Raw genomic sequence first — 16,111 nt, forward strand, 5'->3', positions numbered from 1 at the left:
TGTGAATATGATGGAGTAATACCCAGGAGCAGTCAAGTACAAATGGGACATATAATATTGCCCCAATAGAACTAAGCTCTGGAGAGAGAGAGAGAGAGGGAGGGAGGCGCGCTCATGGGATCTCGCTCAGTAAGGCCACACGCGCAATTTACACGCAGGACACTATAGTGAGATAAATCTCGTACAATGAACACGTTCAGCGGCCACAGAAATACAATTATATCATCCATTGACGCTATAACATTCACCCCTTTGATCTCTACACTCCCCGCCTCTCATGTCTCTCTGCGCATGCGTACTACGCAAAGTAAACACTGCCAATCGCGTTGGTGCTCTCGCGAGAAGCCATCAGGTGACCCGGGCAGAGAACTCGGTTCGCCGGTGACGCAGCCGCCGGAAGCTGGTATGTGTTAGTTACCGGGTAAATAGTGTCCCTCCTAAAGCAGTGCCCTGGGGTGGCTTCTATCCCATTTGGGTCTCAGCGCCCCCATTTAGGAGTCTGTTTCAGTAACTGCTTGGTCTTCCTTTTCCAACCAACCTGGACACAAAATATTGCTTCGGGCCCCTTGCCCACCAGGGGTTTTCAATTCCTATGCTTCTCTTCAGCGCTCGCTATCCCAAAATAATAGCTCACCACTCCTGTGTCACACTCACCCTCCGTCTCATTGCTCATCGTCTCCCCAAGTCCTGTGTCCGCAATAAAGCCTCCCTGCCCACGTACCCCTACCCGTATTCCTGTGCCACACATTTAATATTCCAGCCCCGTGTCCCTTGTAAAACATCCCTCATCCCAGTACCTCTCCATTCATCTCCCCAAATCCTGTGTCTCTAATAAATCCTCCCCTCCTAGTTCCACAAATACCTCATTCTAACCCTGTGCTCATTATTTCCCAAACCCTGTGTCCATAATAAAGTTTCCCCTCCTAGTTCCACAAATACCTCATTCTAACCCTGTGCTCATTATTTCCCAAACCCTGTGTCCATAATAAAGTTTCCCCTCTTAGTTCCACAAATACCTCATTCTAACCCTGTGCTCATTATGTCACAAACCCTGTGTCCATAATAAAGTTTCCCCTCCTAGTTCCACAAATACCGCATTCTAACCCTGTGCTCATTATGTCACAAACCCTGTGTCCATAATAAATCCTCCCCTCCCCCAAACCTTTGTCCCTAATAAAGTCTTTTCCATCCGAATCAGCCTAACTCGATTGCATACGACTCCAGCCCTGTGCCCATCCTTCCCAACCCCTGATGACTAGCTACCAACCAAGGACCCCAATGCTGCTTCTTACCATAGCCACTGAGCCTCCTTTATTTCTGTGTTCCACATGCTCTGTCTCAAACAAGTGACCCTATTTGAACCCTTTGTATACTATGGGGCCCATTTACAAAGGGTCGAAGTGAATTCAAAGTGAATTTTCAAATTCAAAAACTCAGAATTTCTCTTGCCTAGATTGGGGGACACAGGCACCATGGGGATGAAGATCCTGTTGCTTGGAGAAAGGACACTAAAAGGTTAAAGTGGCTCCTCCTCCTCCTGCTCTGGGCTTCATCCCCGCCTACCTCCTCAATCCCCAGTTTTCTTTTAGTGTCCTCAGAAGGAGGATGGACACTTCGTGGCTGGGAGCAATGGTACAGATTTATTCAGTATCATGCCACTACTAGGGGTCAGTGTTTCTCTTCCAGAACCCCTCCAGCCAAGGACTTCTGATCTGAAGATGCTCTATAGCCTTCCCGCTCTACGGAGGCTGCAGGCTGGGGAGCTCCCCCCCACACTACCCTGGGCACTGGTTCCCGCTCTCCGGAGGCTGCACCAGTAGCCACGACGGAGGGTATGTCTTTTATTGAGCATTCCTGGCTGGCACAAGGAGGTAAGTCAATTCCCTCCTCCCTCCCCCCATTACATGCTGCCTGTCAGCTCTGCAGAAAGTCATTTAGTTTCACTTTCACTGCTATTCTCTCACACAGATTTTCCTAGGCATTTAGTTTCACTTTCACTGCTATTCTCTCACACAGATTTTCCTAGGCATTTAGTTTCACTTTCACTGCTATTCTCTGACAAAGATTTCCCTAGGCCAGGGATGTCCAAAAGGTAGATGGGATCTACCAGTAGACCTTTAGCTGGTCATCAGTAGATATAAAGACACTGTCAACACACAGTTTGTCTAAATCACCCTCCTGTTTCATGCCTTTTATTTGATATTTATGTTAAGGTTACAATATACATTTTCTCATGAATCAATATTAAGTCATATTTTCCATGGAACAGAATTCTAACAATGCTTTTATATATGTAGATCATAATGGGACAACAGCACTAAAAGTAGTCCCCGCATTGGTAACTCAGTGCCATTCCCAGCGATCTTTCGCGCCACCATCTGGCGATGCGTCTATTTCATTGTGCACGAGTCGCTGCACACGCGCCTCACGGGCGCCATCTTACTAAGGTACTATACCAAAGCCCGGGAAACCTCTCTGGCGGCCATTTTGGATCCGCATCTCTCTCTCCAGTACTGAGCGTTTCCAGCCTCACTGTCTCTCACAGAGAAGAACAAGGTACCATTCCTTCCTACCTTGGTGAATAGGTAGTTACACTTCCCTTACTCTTTCTCTAGGGGATTAACACTTCCCTCTCTCTATGGGACCTACTGTGGGGTTTTTCACTACTTCCCTCTGTCTCCACAGATTGCACTCTAAGGGAGAAGTGGTTCACTCCTCTGGACTCTCCTAATATTCCCCAATATCTTACTTACTGGGTTGCACTACATAGTATAGCCATGACGGGCAGGGCAGATGACCAGTCCCTTCCCAAGCAGGCAACTGCATGTACCACCAATGCAATTTAGTATTTGGCATGGGCTACTTGCAGACCTAAATTTGCTAGTGTTTTGGCTGAGCCAATATGTGAAGCCTGTAAGACTGCAGCAGTCACTGCACAATTACAATCCCACACAGCCCTACCAGCCAGCTCTGCGACAGCTACGGCTAATCAAACGAGCTTGGATTCTGAATGGTGTGCGCTCTATCTCTAGTGGGTCTACAAAACCTAGCCAGAATTCCAGAGACTCTAGATACCGTCCTACAGCACCTATCTACAGAGCCTCACAGACCGGTCACTCAGCAGTCGGTCACAAAGCGACCTCCCCTTTCCCCACCTGTTTTGCCTGATGAACAGGAAGAGGCATTGGGAAGAGGGACAGATCCTATCCGCAGATGAATAGGATCAGGATACCCCTAGATCAGAATGAGAGGTCGAGAGCCTGATTCAGGCACACCCCACCTTTAGCAAACCAATAACATTTTCAAGAGGCAAAAGAAGTCTTCTTGTGTCTTTCCAGCCTATGAACAGCTGGGCGACATTGTTAAAGCACAATGGAAAACGCCAGACCATAGAGTCCAATTTTCCATCGCTTTACTCAAACTTATCCTTTTACTTTACAGACCTTGGTCTTCAACCCCAGCAGTGGACCCACCCGTCTCTAAATTGTCAAAGACCACCACCATTCCAGTAGTCGATGCGGCTTCCTTTAACGATCCTATCGACAAACGTCTTGAGGGTTTCTGCAAGTCGATTTTTACAGCAGCAGGCAGAACTCTCCGACCTATTATTGCCACCCCATGGGTATCCAGGTCAATGGAAGTTTGGGTGGAACAGGTGGCCCAACCTCTTTCTAGCTCCGATAGCGGACACAAATATATAAATTTGCGTAGCAGTCCTGGACGCGGCTAAGCTCGTCACATGGGCTTCGGCATAATCCATTGCAGCCAGACGTTTCCTTTGGCTAAAAAACTGGTCAACAGATCTTACCTTGAAGTGGTCTCTGCTTGGTTTCCCATTCTCGGGGAAAAAAAAAAAAAAAAAACTTTTTGGTGCTGAACAGAGAAGGAAAATTCTCAAGCTACAGAGCCAGAGGTCCTAACATGAAAAGCAACAAGCTCCGACCCGCCCCAGATTCCAGTCAAGGCAGAGCACTTCTTGGTCAGGAAGCAGAGCAGCACCTAAGCCCGCACGGGACAAAACGGCCTCCGCATGAGGAGGTGCCCACCCCTGAAAGCTAAACCCTTTGGCGGACGCTTAAGTCACTTTCGGGAGGTGTGACGGCATAGAGTACTGGAACCCTGGGTCCTACAGATCATTTCTATCTCATAGAATTCGCTCAGCTACCTCCGAGGTGATTTTCCATCTCAAGGCTCCCTACCACAGAACCCAGGCACTCAGCTTTCCATGGGGTTCCAAACGCCCTGACTGCCTCCGCGGTAGTAATGGCGGTCCCTCAAAGGTAAAAGGGGCTTCGGTTTCTACTTAAACCTGTTTATAGTACTCAAAAAGGATGGATCTTTTCACCTGGTGCTAGACCTAAAGGCACTAAACGACCATGTAAAGAAGCACCACTTCAAGATGGAATCCATCCAGTCAGTCCTAATGTCCCTGGACACAGAGGATTTCAGGGCGGTGATCGACATCAAAGAGGCATACCTGCATGTCCCCATACATCCCAACCACCACTGGGTCCTTCACTTTTCAGTGGCAGGAGAACATTGGCAATCCCTGGCACTCCCCTTCAGACTATCCTCCGCGCAAAGGCTATTCACAAAGGTCATGGCTGCGGCTCTAGAGGACCTGCGACTGCAGGGAGTGAGTGTCGTACCATACCTGGACGACCAACTGGTAAAGGCCCGTTCCATGGCACTGGCCACAACTCATCTCCAGACACTAATGCTGTTAGGTTGGCAGATAAACTTCCAAAATTCTCGATTCATACCTTCCCAGAGTACTGAATATTTAGGGCTTGATCTAAATTCTTCATTGGGAAGAGCCTTCCTTCCCCAATCCAAGATCACCTCCATGCAGGGGCTCCTGCCATCTCTGCAAAAAATGGATCAGGTACCTTTAAGGTTGCCATGAGAGTGCTAGGGACTATAGTGTCATCCTGCGATTCCATATGCGCAGCTCCACACCAGAGCCATGCAGAGCCTTACTCAACACCAGAGGAGGAACTGAGCGAACCTAAACTGCAGGATTCCCCTATCAGATCTAGTTTGAACCTCTATCAGTTGGTGGCTTTGACCAACAACACTTCCGTCAGGAAAACCCTTCCCCAATCACCAGTGGACAGTCATCACAACAGTTGCCAGTCTACAGGGTTGGGGAGAAGTATTGGGAGACCTAACCATACAGGGACGTTGGTCACAGAAAGAACTACTCCCCATCAACATCCTGGAATTAAGAGCAATCTACCTGTCATTGCTCCAATGGTCAGGCAGACTTCAAGATCTACCTGTAAGAATACAGTCAGGCAATGTGACAGCGTTGGCTTACATCAACCACCAAGGAGGCACAAGGAGTCAAGCTGCCCTCGCAGAGGCACAGCAAATTCTTCTGTGGGTGTAAAACACGGTACCAGCTATCTCCGCAGTTCATATCCCTGGAGTGGGCAACTGGATAGCAGATTTTCTCAGCCGAGAGACCTTAGATCAGGGAGAGTGGAGCCTACACCCAGAGGTTTTTTCAACTGATTCTGGCAAGGTGGGGCACTCCGGAAGTAGACTTAATGGCATCCAGGTACAACAACAAGCTTACGAGGTTCTTCACAAGAAGCAATGACCCTCTGGCCCTAGCATGGACACACTGGTGGTTCCGTGGCAGTTTCACCTAGCATATGTCTTCCCACCACTGGCACTTCTGCCAAGTGTAATCAAGAAGGGTAGGAACAGTTGTAGTGGCACCCTACTGGCCACACCACACTTGGTTCGAAGAGCTCATAAGTTCATCAGTGGACGCACCATTCCACCTTCCAGACAGAATGGATCTGTTATCTCAGGGACTGATCCTCCACCTGAGTTCACCATGGCTGGATTTAACGGCATGACACTTGAAGCCATAATCCTAGCCAGATCAGGAGTTCCAAAAAAGGCCATACCGACCTTACTAAGGGCCAGAAAGCCCGTCTTCTCACGCATCTACCACAGGGTATGGAGGACATTCATATCCTGGTGTAAATCTAAAGCCGAAGACCCACAGTCCTGGGACGAAAGTAGCCTATTGTTATTCCTTCAGGAGGGTTTAGAAATAAGGGCTGGCACTCAGCTCACTGAATGTTCAGGTATCAGCCTTATCTATCCTTTTTCAGCAGCAGCAGCTTGCAATGCTGCCCAACATCAAGACCTTCCTACAGGGAGCATTGAGGATGATACCGCCATACCGTCATACAATCCCTCCCTGGGATCGCAATATGGTACCTTCTGTATTGCAGGAGCAACCGTTCGAGCCATTGGCTCAATTCCATTAACTCTGCTGACTTTTCAGGTAGTTTTCTATTAGCCATCACTTTGGCTAGACTAGTTTCCGAACTAGCAGCTCTATCTTGTCGTCCACCATTTTTGATTTTTTACAAGGACAAGGCGGTGTTGAGACCTACCTAGGATTCTTCCTAAGGAGTTCCATCTTAACCAGGACCTGGTGGTTTCTTAATTTTGTCCTGAACAAAAGACATATTTGGAACAGTTACATATGTAGATGTGGTTCGTTCTCTCAGAACATATACCAGGGCTACCAAGAGTAGAAGAAAGCTAGACAACCTCTTTGTCTTACCAGAAGGACCACTGAAAAGCCTTAAGGTATCTAAGGCCACCAATGCAAGATGGATTAGGTCAACAATCTTGAAGGCCTGTGAGGTACGAGGTAAGGCCACACCCTTCCAGGTTCAGCTCATTCTACTTCTTCACTCAGCACTTCTTGGGTGGTTCGCCTCCAGGCTTCAGCAGAACAGGTCTGTAGGGCTGCAGTGTGGTCATCCACACACACCTTTTCCAAATTCTACAAGGTGCATACATCGCCTCAGCCGAAGCGAGCTTCGGCAGGAAAGTGTTGCAGGTGGTTATTCCCTGAACACTAGGGGTAAAAAGTCCCGCCCTCATGGGTAGCTTTGGGACGTCCCCATGGTGCCTGTGTCCCCCAATCTAGGCAAGAGAAAAATAGATTTTTGTACTTACCGTTAAATCCTTTTCTCTTGTCCTACATTGGGGGACACAGGCCTTCCCTCCCTGTATTAGTTCGTTAATATTGATCAGGTAATATCTTATATAATTTTTGTTGTTCAAATAGCAACAATTTCAAACAGCAGGTGGTTCATACCGTGCTTAGCTTGCATTGGGGAGGAGCTCCTTCTCTTCACATGGGCAATTGGTAGGGCTCGTCATCTCTTCTTCGGTCAGAAAACTGAGGATTGAGGAGGTAGGCGGGGATGAAGCCCAGAGCAGGAGGAGGAGGAGCCACTTTAACCTTTTAGTGTCCTTTCTCCAAGCAACAGGATCTTCATCCCCATGGTGCCTGTGTCCCCCAATGTAGGACAAGAGAAAAGGATTTAACGGTAAGTACAAAAATCTATTTTTCGACGTAATTTTTGGGTACTTCGACCATCGAATAGGCCAAAATTAGATTTGAATTGAAAAAACTTCGAATATTCAACCATTCCAAAATCAAAGTACTGTCTCTTTATAAAACTTCGACTTTGCCACCTTAATCCTGCCGAATTGCTATGTTAGCCTATGGGGACCTCCTAGAACCTATAGCCAGTACAGGTACGGGACCTATTATCCAAAATGCTCGGGACCTGGGGCTTTTCGGATAACGGTCTTTCCGTAATTTGGATCTTCATACCTTAAGACTACTATAAAATCATGCAAACATTAAATAAACCCAATAGGCTGATTTTGCTTCCAATAAGGATTATTTATATCTTAGTTTGGATCAAGTACAAGCTACTGTTTTATTATTGCAGAGAAAAAGAAAATCATTTAAAAATTTTGATTATTTGATTATAATGGAGTCTATGGGAGATGGTCATTCCGTAATTCGGAACTTTCTGGATAACGGGTTTCCGCATAACTGATCCCTGACTGATATTTGGCTAAGTTTTTAGAAGTCAAAAGTTTTTTTTTTTGAAAATCATTCGATCGATCGATTAAATAGTTAGATTCGAACGATTTCTACGTTCAATCGAACGATTTGAATTCGATCGAAAAAAGGCTAAATTCACTCCAAAAAAAAAACTTAGACTATCGATTTCTACAATTCGATGGTCGAATTTCGAAGTTTTACCACTTCGAAATTCGACCCTTTGTAAATGTGCCCCCTATGTCTCTAATGCTTCTTCTGCTACCAAGTGCTCCTGATCACATCTCTCATGTCTTTCACAACCTCACTGAAATTACTAAAATAGCAAGCAGCATTTTATCTTGATTAATTAACTTTTTTTTGTTTAAAAGCAACAATGAGTTACACAGAGAAGCCCGAGGAGATCACAAAAGAAGAATGGATGGAGAAACTGAACAACTTGCACATCCAAAGAGCTGACATGAATCGCCTAATTATGAACTACCTTGTTACAGGTTAGAGAGGCAATGTTTATTTTATTTTTTTGCATGTAGACATTTTGCTTTATCTCTAGAGTCTAGACCTTACATCACATGAGGTCTCAGATATATAAAAATATGTGAGTACCAGGGGTACCCAGGTCACAAATTTAGTCACTCGCCCTAAAGGTGGCCATACACAGGGAGATCCGCTCGTTTGGTGATGTTGCCAAATGAGCAGATCTCTCCCCGATATGCCCACGATATTGGGCGATATTGGGCTGATCCGATCGTGGGCCCTAGGGCCCAACAATTGGATCAGAATGTTGGCAGTATGGGCGGTCGAATCGCGGTACCGCATCAACACACAGATGTGGCTGCGATCCAATGGGATTTTTTACCCTACCCGATCAATATCGATCAGAGACGCCCATCGGATGGTCCCACAGACGAGCCAATAAGCTGCCAACTCGGTCTGTCGGCAGCTTTTATCGGCCCGTGTATGGGGGCCTTTACTGTCCTTCAGGCCCCCTTAGCTCTTAACAAGGTTACAGATATATTGAAACATTAAAGTCACCTTGCTATATTCCAGTAATCCACTTTTGATCATGTTTTGAAATTCCTTTGAACTGAAAATAAATATTTCCAATTATATAGAGAAATATATCACACACAAATTTTTTATATACAGAATATACACCTGATTAGGAAAACTCCTGAGTGAGCGGTGTATAGCATGTGGTTTCTGTGAATAGTATTCTGAATATGGATAAATGTGCCAAACTGTTATTTTAAAGGTCACCTGTCATCCAAAAATCGTTTTCCCCACCAGTGGTGCAGGCTAATACAGCCTCCACTCTGGATGGGGAAACCATAGCACTTCCAGTGCTGGTGGGCATGTTTAGTGATGCGCGCTTGTTTAGTGGTTAGCATCTGCACAATGAGTGCTAACCAGTGAAAGCTGTGGCACAATTCTCAGTGTTACAACAAGGCTGCCCACACCAGGAGCAACCTGCATTAGAGAAATGATCCAAAATTTACAGGGGCCTGTGTTTACATATGTATTGCCTGGTTTTTTATAGGCCAGGCAGAAGGTAGGGCTACATAGCAACTTGACCGGAAATACTGGAACTGTTGCCAGTGTCTTCCTAACAACTGCAATAACAATGGCCACTCTTGTTTCCTACTTACACTAGTCACCTTCAGACATGGGCAGGGCATTTTCTGGTGGGCCACGTGTTACTGCTGTAGGTTCATACACAAACCCTTTGCTCTTGTGTGGCTGCTCATCTCATGGTTTTAAATTTTTTAGAGGGATTTAAGGAGGCAGCAGAGAAGTTTCGGATGGAATCTGGAATCGAACCTAGTGTCGATCTGGAGAGCCTGGATGAAAGAATAAAGATCCGAGAGATGATTCTGAAGGGCCAGATCCAGGAAGCTATTGCTCTGATCAATTCCCTTCACCCTGAGCTGTTGGATACCAATCGCTACTTGTATTTTCACTTGCAGGTCAGATTTCTGTGGGTGTTGCAGAGGACAGGGTTGGGGCTCTGACCAATTACCTGATTTTGTTTTATGTAACATATAAATGATACCAGCTACGGTGCTTACGCAGACAAGTGTCAGGTTGCTTTTAAAGGAATTGTTCAGTATAAAAATAAAAACTGGGTGAATAGATGTGGCTGGATGTCTAACATAATAGCCAGAACACTACTTCCTGCTTTGCAGCTCCCTTGATTTCCACTGACTTAAGGGGGGGGGCACATGAGTCATATTGTTTGCTTTTGAATCTTAGCTGCATGCTAAGGATCAATTGCAAACTCGCTGAACAGTTGTGTTTCATGTGGCCCCCCTTAAAGTCGCTGACTAACTTAGATTGCACCGATATTTACCCAGTTTTTATTCTTACACTTTACTGTTCCTTCAAGTATATTTGGCACAATCCCCTTGGTAGATAGATTCACATACAATGTGCTGTTTGCTGAACTGACTGTTGTTTTCTGCTAGTTTGTCCTATTATCTATCAAAGGTGCCATTCATCACCTTTGTGTTTTTCAGCAACAACACCTTATTGAGCTGATCCGACAAAGGGAGACAGAGGCAGCTCTGGAGTTTGCACAGACCCAACTGGCAGAGCAGGGAGAAGAAAGCCGTGAGTGCCTGACTGAGATGGAGCGGACGCTGGCACTGTTGGCATTTGACAACCCAGAGGACTCTCCCTTTGGCGACTTGCTTAATATGATGCAGAGACAAAAGGTGAGCAGTGTAGAATATCCTACCACAAACTCATCTGTCAGATCTGTATCATTTGTTGATCCACATGTGTCGGTATATTGTGCTGGTCTCCAGCCAATCTCCCTTTGGCAGCCTAATCTGCCTTTGGCAGGGGAGGCACATTTATCAAGGGTCGAATTTCGAATTCATGTGAGTTTTTTATTAACTCCCATGAACTCGAAATTCGGCCAATCAAAATTTATTTAAAAATAATTAACTTTTTTTAAACTCTGTTGAATAGGATCAACCCGAAAACTAGAATCGAGTTTAAACAGCTCGATTCGTTTCTTTTTTCTGAAAAAACTGTGTTAGCAAGGCTGCAAACAACTCCAAATTGATCCCTGGACGTCTCTCCCATTGACAATTCGGCGGGTTTTAGGTCTCAAATAGTCGAATTTGAGTTCTTAAAGGTCCAGAGTATGATAAATCTCGAAAATTGAATTCATCAAACGTTGTGATAAATCAGCCCCACAATCTTTCCCTTCTTTTGTCCCCTCCATGAACTGTGGCCGATGCACACTTGGATTCAATTCTGCTGGTGGCAGAGACTGAATTGGCTACTAAAATTCCCTTTTCTGCACTTGGTCAAAAATAGTGCTCTGAGAGACATGTCAACACCCTCGCTGTCAGAAGCTCACCCGGGGCCAGCAGGAGGCAGTATCACATCAGAGCAGTAACTGTAAAGCCAGCTGAATGCACTTGCATTATTATTTGAAAGCAAATCAATAGAAGTAATTTTTACCTGGGATAAAAGGCAAAATGGCAAGGAAGTAATATACATACAGTTCTACTGTTTAGTATTTCAAACAGAGGCAAAGGAAATCCCACTGAAAAAGAATTGTCCAAGCCACTCACTGTAACGGTCCCCCCCCCCCACTAAGAATTGAAATGCATAAGCTGTAATATAACACCTCTCAAAGTTTCAGAAGCTTTGGCTTTCTATGAATAATGCAAGCCAACCAGCTGTAATAATGCAAGCCAACCACACAGATGGTAATCTTACAGCCCATCCCCATTGAAAGGAAAAGTAACATCAAAAAATGAAGTTGTTTTAAAGTAATAAAAATACAATGCAGTGTTGCCCTGCACTGGTAAAACTGCTGTGTTTGCTTCAGAAACTCTACTACGGTTTACCAGTGCAGGGCAACACTACATGATATTTTTATTACTTTAAAACACTTTAATTTTGTTGTTGTTACTGTACCTTTAAAGGAGAAGGAAAGGCTAAAATTAAGTAAGCTTTATCAAAAATGTCTATATAAATACACCAGTAAACCCTTAAAGTAATGCTGCTCTAAGTCTTCTGTCAAAAGAAACACAGCATGTATTTCGTTCTATTGTGTAAACATGGGCATCTTTATCAGATTTCCTGTTTTCAGCTTAAACCTCCAGGGCTAGGGCTTGAGCATGCCCAGTTTGCTCCTGTCTCCCTCCCTTTTCTCCCTCCACCCCTCCCTGCTGTAATCTGAGCCCAGAGCTATGTGTTAGCAGGAAGAGACTCAGGCAGGAAGTGATGTCACACCAAGCCAATATGGCAGCTGCTTGCTTCTAGAGCTGTTTACTCAGGTATGGTAAAGCAGTCTGCAGAATAAATACAATGTTATAGATTGCACTATTGTGGCTAATCTATTGACAATAAACTGCTTTTGTAGCTTTCCTTTATCTTTAATCTGTAAAATGACATCTTCTTCTCTGGCAGGTGTGGAGTGAAGTTAACCAGTCCATCCTGGATTATGAGAACCGCGAGTCCACCCCTAAACTGGCGAAATTACTCAAATTGCTCCTCTGGGCTCAGAACGAACTGGACCAGAAGAAAGTGAAATACCCCAAGATGGCCGACCTCAGCAAAGGAACAGTGGAAGAGCCCAAGTAACTCCCAGTTCACATAACAGGAACTCCTGGATATATTTGCCTGTGCGCATCCTCTGTATTCTCAGTGACTGCAACATTTGTACTTCGTGTGCAGCTCCAGGGAGAAACATTCTTACTCCTTGTACTTTTCTCTCACATCCCTTCCTGGTACAGGAGGAAAGAGGCAGAGAGTAAGGTTCACTCAGTATTCACTACTACGCTGGCTACTCCCACCTCACTGTGCCATGGGGCAATTGTTTAGGCTGCACTTCCTGCTGGTCTAAAAGGGAATTTGTGAGCAGTCTAACTATGCACCAGACTTCTTTGCAGGTTGTTACTAAATTGGTTTGTAGGGGACATCTCCAATTATGAATTGGGTCTCTCTGCTGAACCTTTTTATATCAGTTGTTTGCTTTCTAAAATACTCTGTCCCATGTCTTATCACTTGCCCCACAGTTCTGTGCATTGCACATCTTGGCTGGGCACTGCAAGAGTAATTCAGTTTATTAGACCCAAAGCGTTAATTAGACTAATATCTGTTTATGAAGATGAACTTTGGCAGGTTGGAGAAATCAGTTGTTTAAACAGAACAGTATCCAAAGGTAAATGTTGTGCTTGGTATATAAGCTGTGTGCTCTGCTTATTTATTGCAAGGGATTTCTGTCTGTCTTGGAAGTACGTTGTATTTTAATTAAAGAGGCAGAGTTAACACCTTTTATTGTATGGATGTTCTAGAGACACACGGTCCACCTTAAAGGGGAACTATCGCAAAAATGAAAATTTAATGCAAGCTTCCTCATACAGAAGTAAGAAACTTTCTAAATACAATCAATTGAAAATACTGCATTGTTTTGGAAATAATCAAGTTTATCTTCACTATCCCTCTCTCAGCATCTGCTTCTCTTCATTCTGTCTTCAAGCAGGAGTTGGGTGTCAGATGAATGATCTGTTTCTCTTTGTTCTGTCTTCATTTTCGCGATGGTTCCCCTTTAAAGGGGAATTCAACCCGTAATAAAAAAAACCCTACCCTGGGTAGACCTCTCCTCCCCCCAGCCTACCTGCCCCTCCGGGCAAATGCTCCTAATTTTTTACTCACCTCTCCATGCAGATTCTGGCCTCGGAGTTCACGGCAGCCGCCTTCTTCTGCGGTAATCTTCGTGTCTTGCCGCCATTTTCGACGCATGCGCATTTGGAGTAAATTTCCGGTCCCGAACAACTGTGCATTCGCAGAAAGTCATGAAAATAGATCGGGACCGGAAATTTACTCCAACTGCGCATGCGCTGAAACTTCAGAAAATGACCGAAGAAAGAAGATGGCACCCGTGAATTCCGAGGCCAGAATCTGCTCGGAGGGATGAGTAAAAAATTAGGTGCATTTGAACAGGGGGGGGGGGGGTAGGCTGAGGGGAGGAGGGAGGGTTTTCTTTTTATTATTACGGGTTGAATTCTCCTTTAAGACGGCCTGTTTTCCTTTCCAGCAGAGGGGCAATGCAACCTGAGCCCCTTCCCCCTGTGCATGTTGAGACTGGGGCATTATATAAACATTGTTCTTTAGTGTTAGCCACTCATACTAGTGTCTAATTTGCCTCCATTTACTTTTGTGGATATTCAGTTTACAGTTGCCCTACAGGTCTTACTGGGGGGCACTTACAAGGCTTTCAGTGCTAATCTTTAGCATCAAAGTTACACATTGTATGAAAGATTGACCCTATATAGTGAAATGACCCCCATTGTTAGTTACTGCTGTTTAATCAAAATAAACTTATGTTGTTTGTTTACATGGATCTTCTAAAAAGGACAACAAACGAATAATGTAATTTATCCGTTACTAAGGATCATAGAGACTTTGTAAATAAACATGTAGCCCCACCCGCTGGGGTCCTGCATGTATTACACCTGCAAGGGAGCTGCCTTAGGGCTTTAGCATATGGGCGGATTCGGGGAGATTTAGTCGCCTGGCGACTAATCACCTCTTCTGCGGGGCGACAATCTCCCCGAACTGCCTTCTGCCTGCTATAATGAGAAAGCGCCAATGCACTCGCGGCGCTTTCCGTAGTCGACCGAAGTTTCTTATGCAGTATTTTTTAATCTGACATTGCAATAAGAGTCTCTTAACATGCAAAATGTACTCCTGCCTTTGAAGGAAAACTATACCCCTCAAACAACGTAAGTCTCTATAAAAATATATTGCTTAAAACACCTCATATGTCAAACCCTGCTTCATGTAAATAAACCATTTTCATAATAATATACTTTTTATTAGTATGTGCCATTGGGGAATCGTAAATAGAAAATTGCCATTTTAAAAAAATAAGGGGCGCCTATACCCCTCAAACAACGTAAGTCTTTATAAAAAGAAATTGCATAAAACAGCTCATATGTCAAACCCTGCTTCATGTGAATAAACCATTTTCATAATAATATACTTTTTTAGTAGTATGTGCCATTGGGTAATCATAAATAGAAAATTGCCATTTTAAAAAATAAGGGCCGCCCCCCTGGGATCGTATGATTCACTGTGCACACAAACATACCAACAAACCATACATGTTAGGTCACATGAGCCAATTAACAGACAGAGTTGTGTCTTTTGCTTCCACACTTCTTCCTGTTACAGTTAGAGCTGTAGTATTTCTGGTCAGGTGGTCTCTAAAGGCAGCACACAGACCATCACAAAACGGTGGTTCAAGGCAAGAGATGTAAAAGGGCAATATTAATTAAATATATATTGCAGTTTGATAAGATTCTTTAATTTGCCGCTTAATTTGATATAAACTATCTGTTGCTCAAGTATTCATTTTAGGGGTATAGTTTTGCTTTAAATTGCTGTATAAGATCCTAGATAAAGAAGTTTATGACATTATTTTTAATAGACCCCATACCTTGCAGATCCTCTGATGCTTATAGGTGGCCCGGTGCATGCCCTGTCACTGCTGGGCCACCATATTTTTCACATAACCCATAGGGAAGTTCTGATTACAGAACCAGAATCAAACGTTGGACATGTTCTTGGGCCAATAAAGTCTGGCTATTGCTCTTTTCTATACATGACTGATTTCGGTTCTGTGAGACTCTTATGGCCCAGGCTTGGTATTTTTTGGTGAGGGGTCCCAGCTAGGATGCTCGATATAGTGCTATACCTACAGTACAGAGCTGCTTATGAGACTTACTTCTCTGCAGTTTGTCTGCTGCACCAGTTATTGAACTCCTAAAGCTCAAGTGCAGTCAGCAGCAGATTGGACCTCCCTAGCTAAAAGAGGAACTATCGCGAAAATGTAATATAAGCTTCAGCATACTGAAATAAGAAACTTTCTAAATACAATCAATTAAATATTCTGCATTGTTTCTGAAATAATCAAGTTTATCTTCACTATCCCTCTCTCAGCACCCGTTTCTCTTTATTCTGTCTTCATTCAGGAGTTGTGTGTCAGATAGTCATTGACAGTTAGATCCAATATATCTTATAGGGGGATTCCTTTCCTAGTAGCTGAAACAAAACAAAATCTAACAAAATAACTGCCTTTTGCACTTATTCTGCATGTAGAGAGACATGATGTCTGGTGATTTTAATAGTGAGCTCTAATACATCTTCTAGGCAAAAGGAGCCCCCTATAAGATATATTGGATCTAA

The 16,111-nt window shown here is 44.3% G+C and overlaps 1 protein-coding gene across 1 annotated transcript; it reads left to right on the top strand.

Annotated features, from left to right (window-relative positions):
- The first annotated feature begins 369 nt into the window (after positions 1 to 369).
- Positions 370 to 13,189, top strand: MGC83062 (protein). The gene is given in 5 exon segments (NM_001093361.1): positions 370 to 403; positions 8,269 to 8,391; positions 9,668 to 9,864; positions 10,414 to 10,611; positions 12,329 to 13,189. Coding segments are annotated over 4 exon segments (687 nt in total). The 5' UTR covers positions 370 to 403; positions 8,269 to 8,273; the 3' UTR covers positions 12,503 to 13,189.
- The last annotated feature ends 2,922 nt before the right edge of the window (positions 13,190 to 16,111 follow it).

This window comes from Xenopus laevis, chromosome 9_10S, assembly GCF_017654675.1.
Source record: "Xenopus laevis strain J_2021 chromosome 9_10S, Xenopus_laevis_v10.1, whole genome shotgun sequence".
Taxonomy (NCBI): domain Eukaryota; kingdom Metazoa; phylum Chordata; class Amphibia; order Anura; family Pipidae; genus Xenopus; species Xenopus laevis.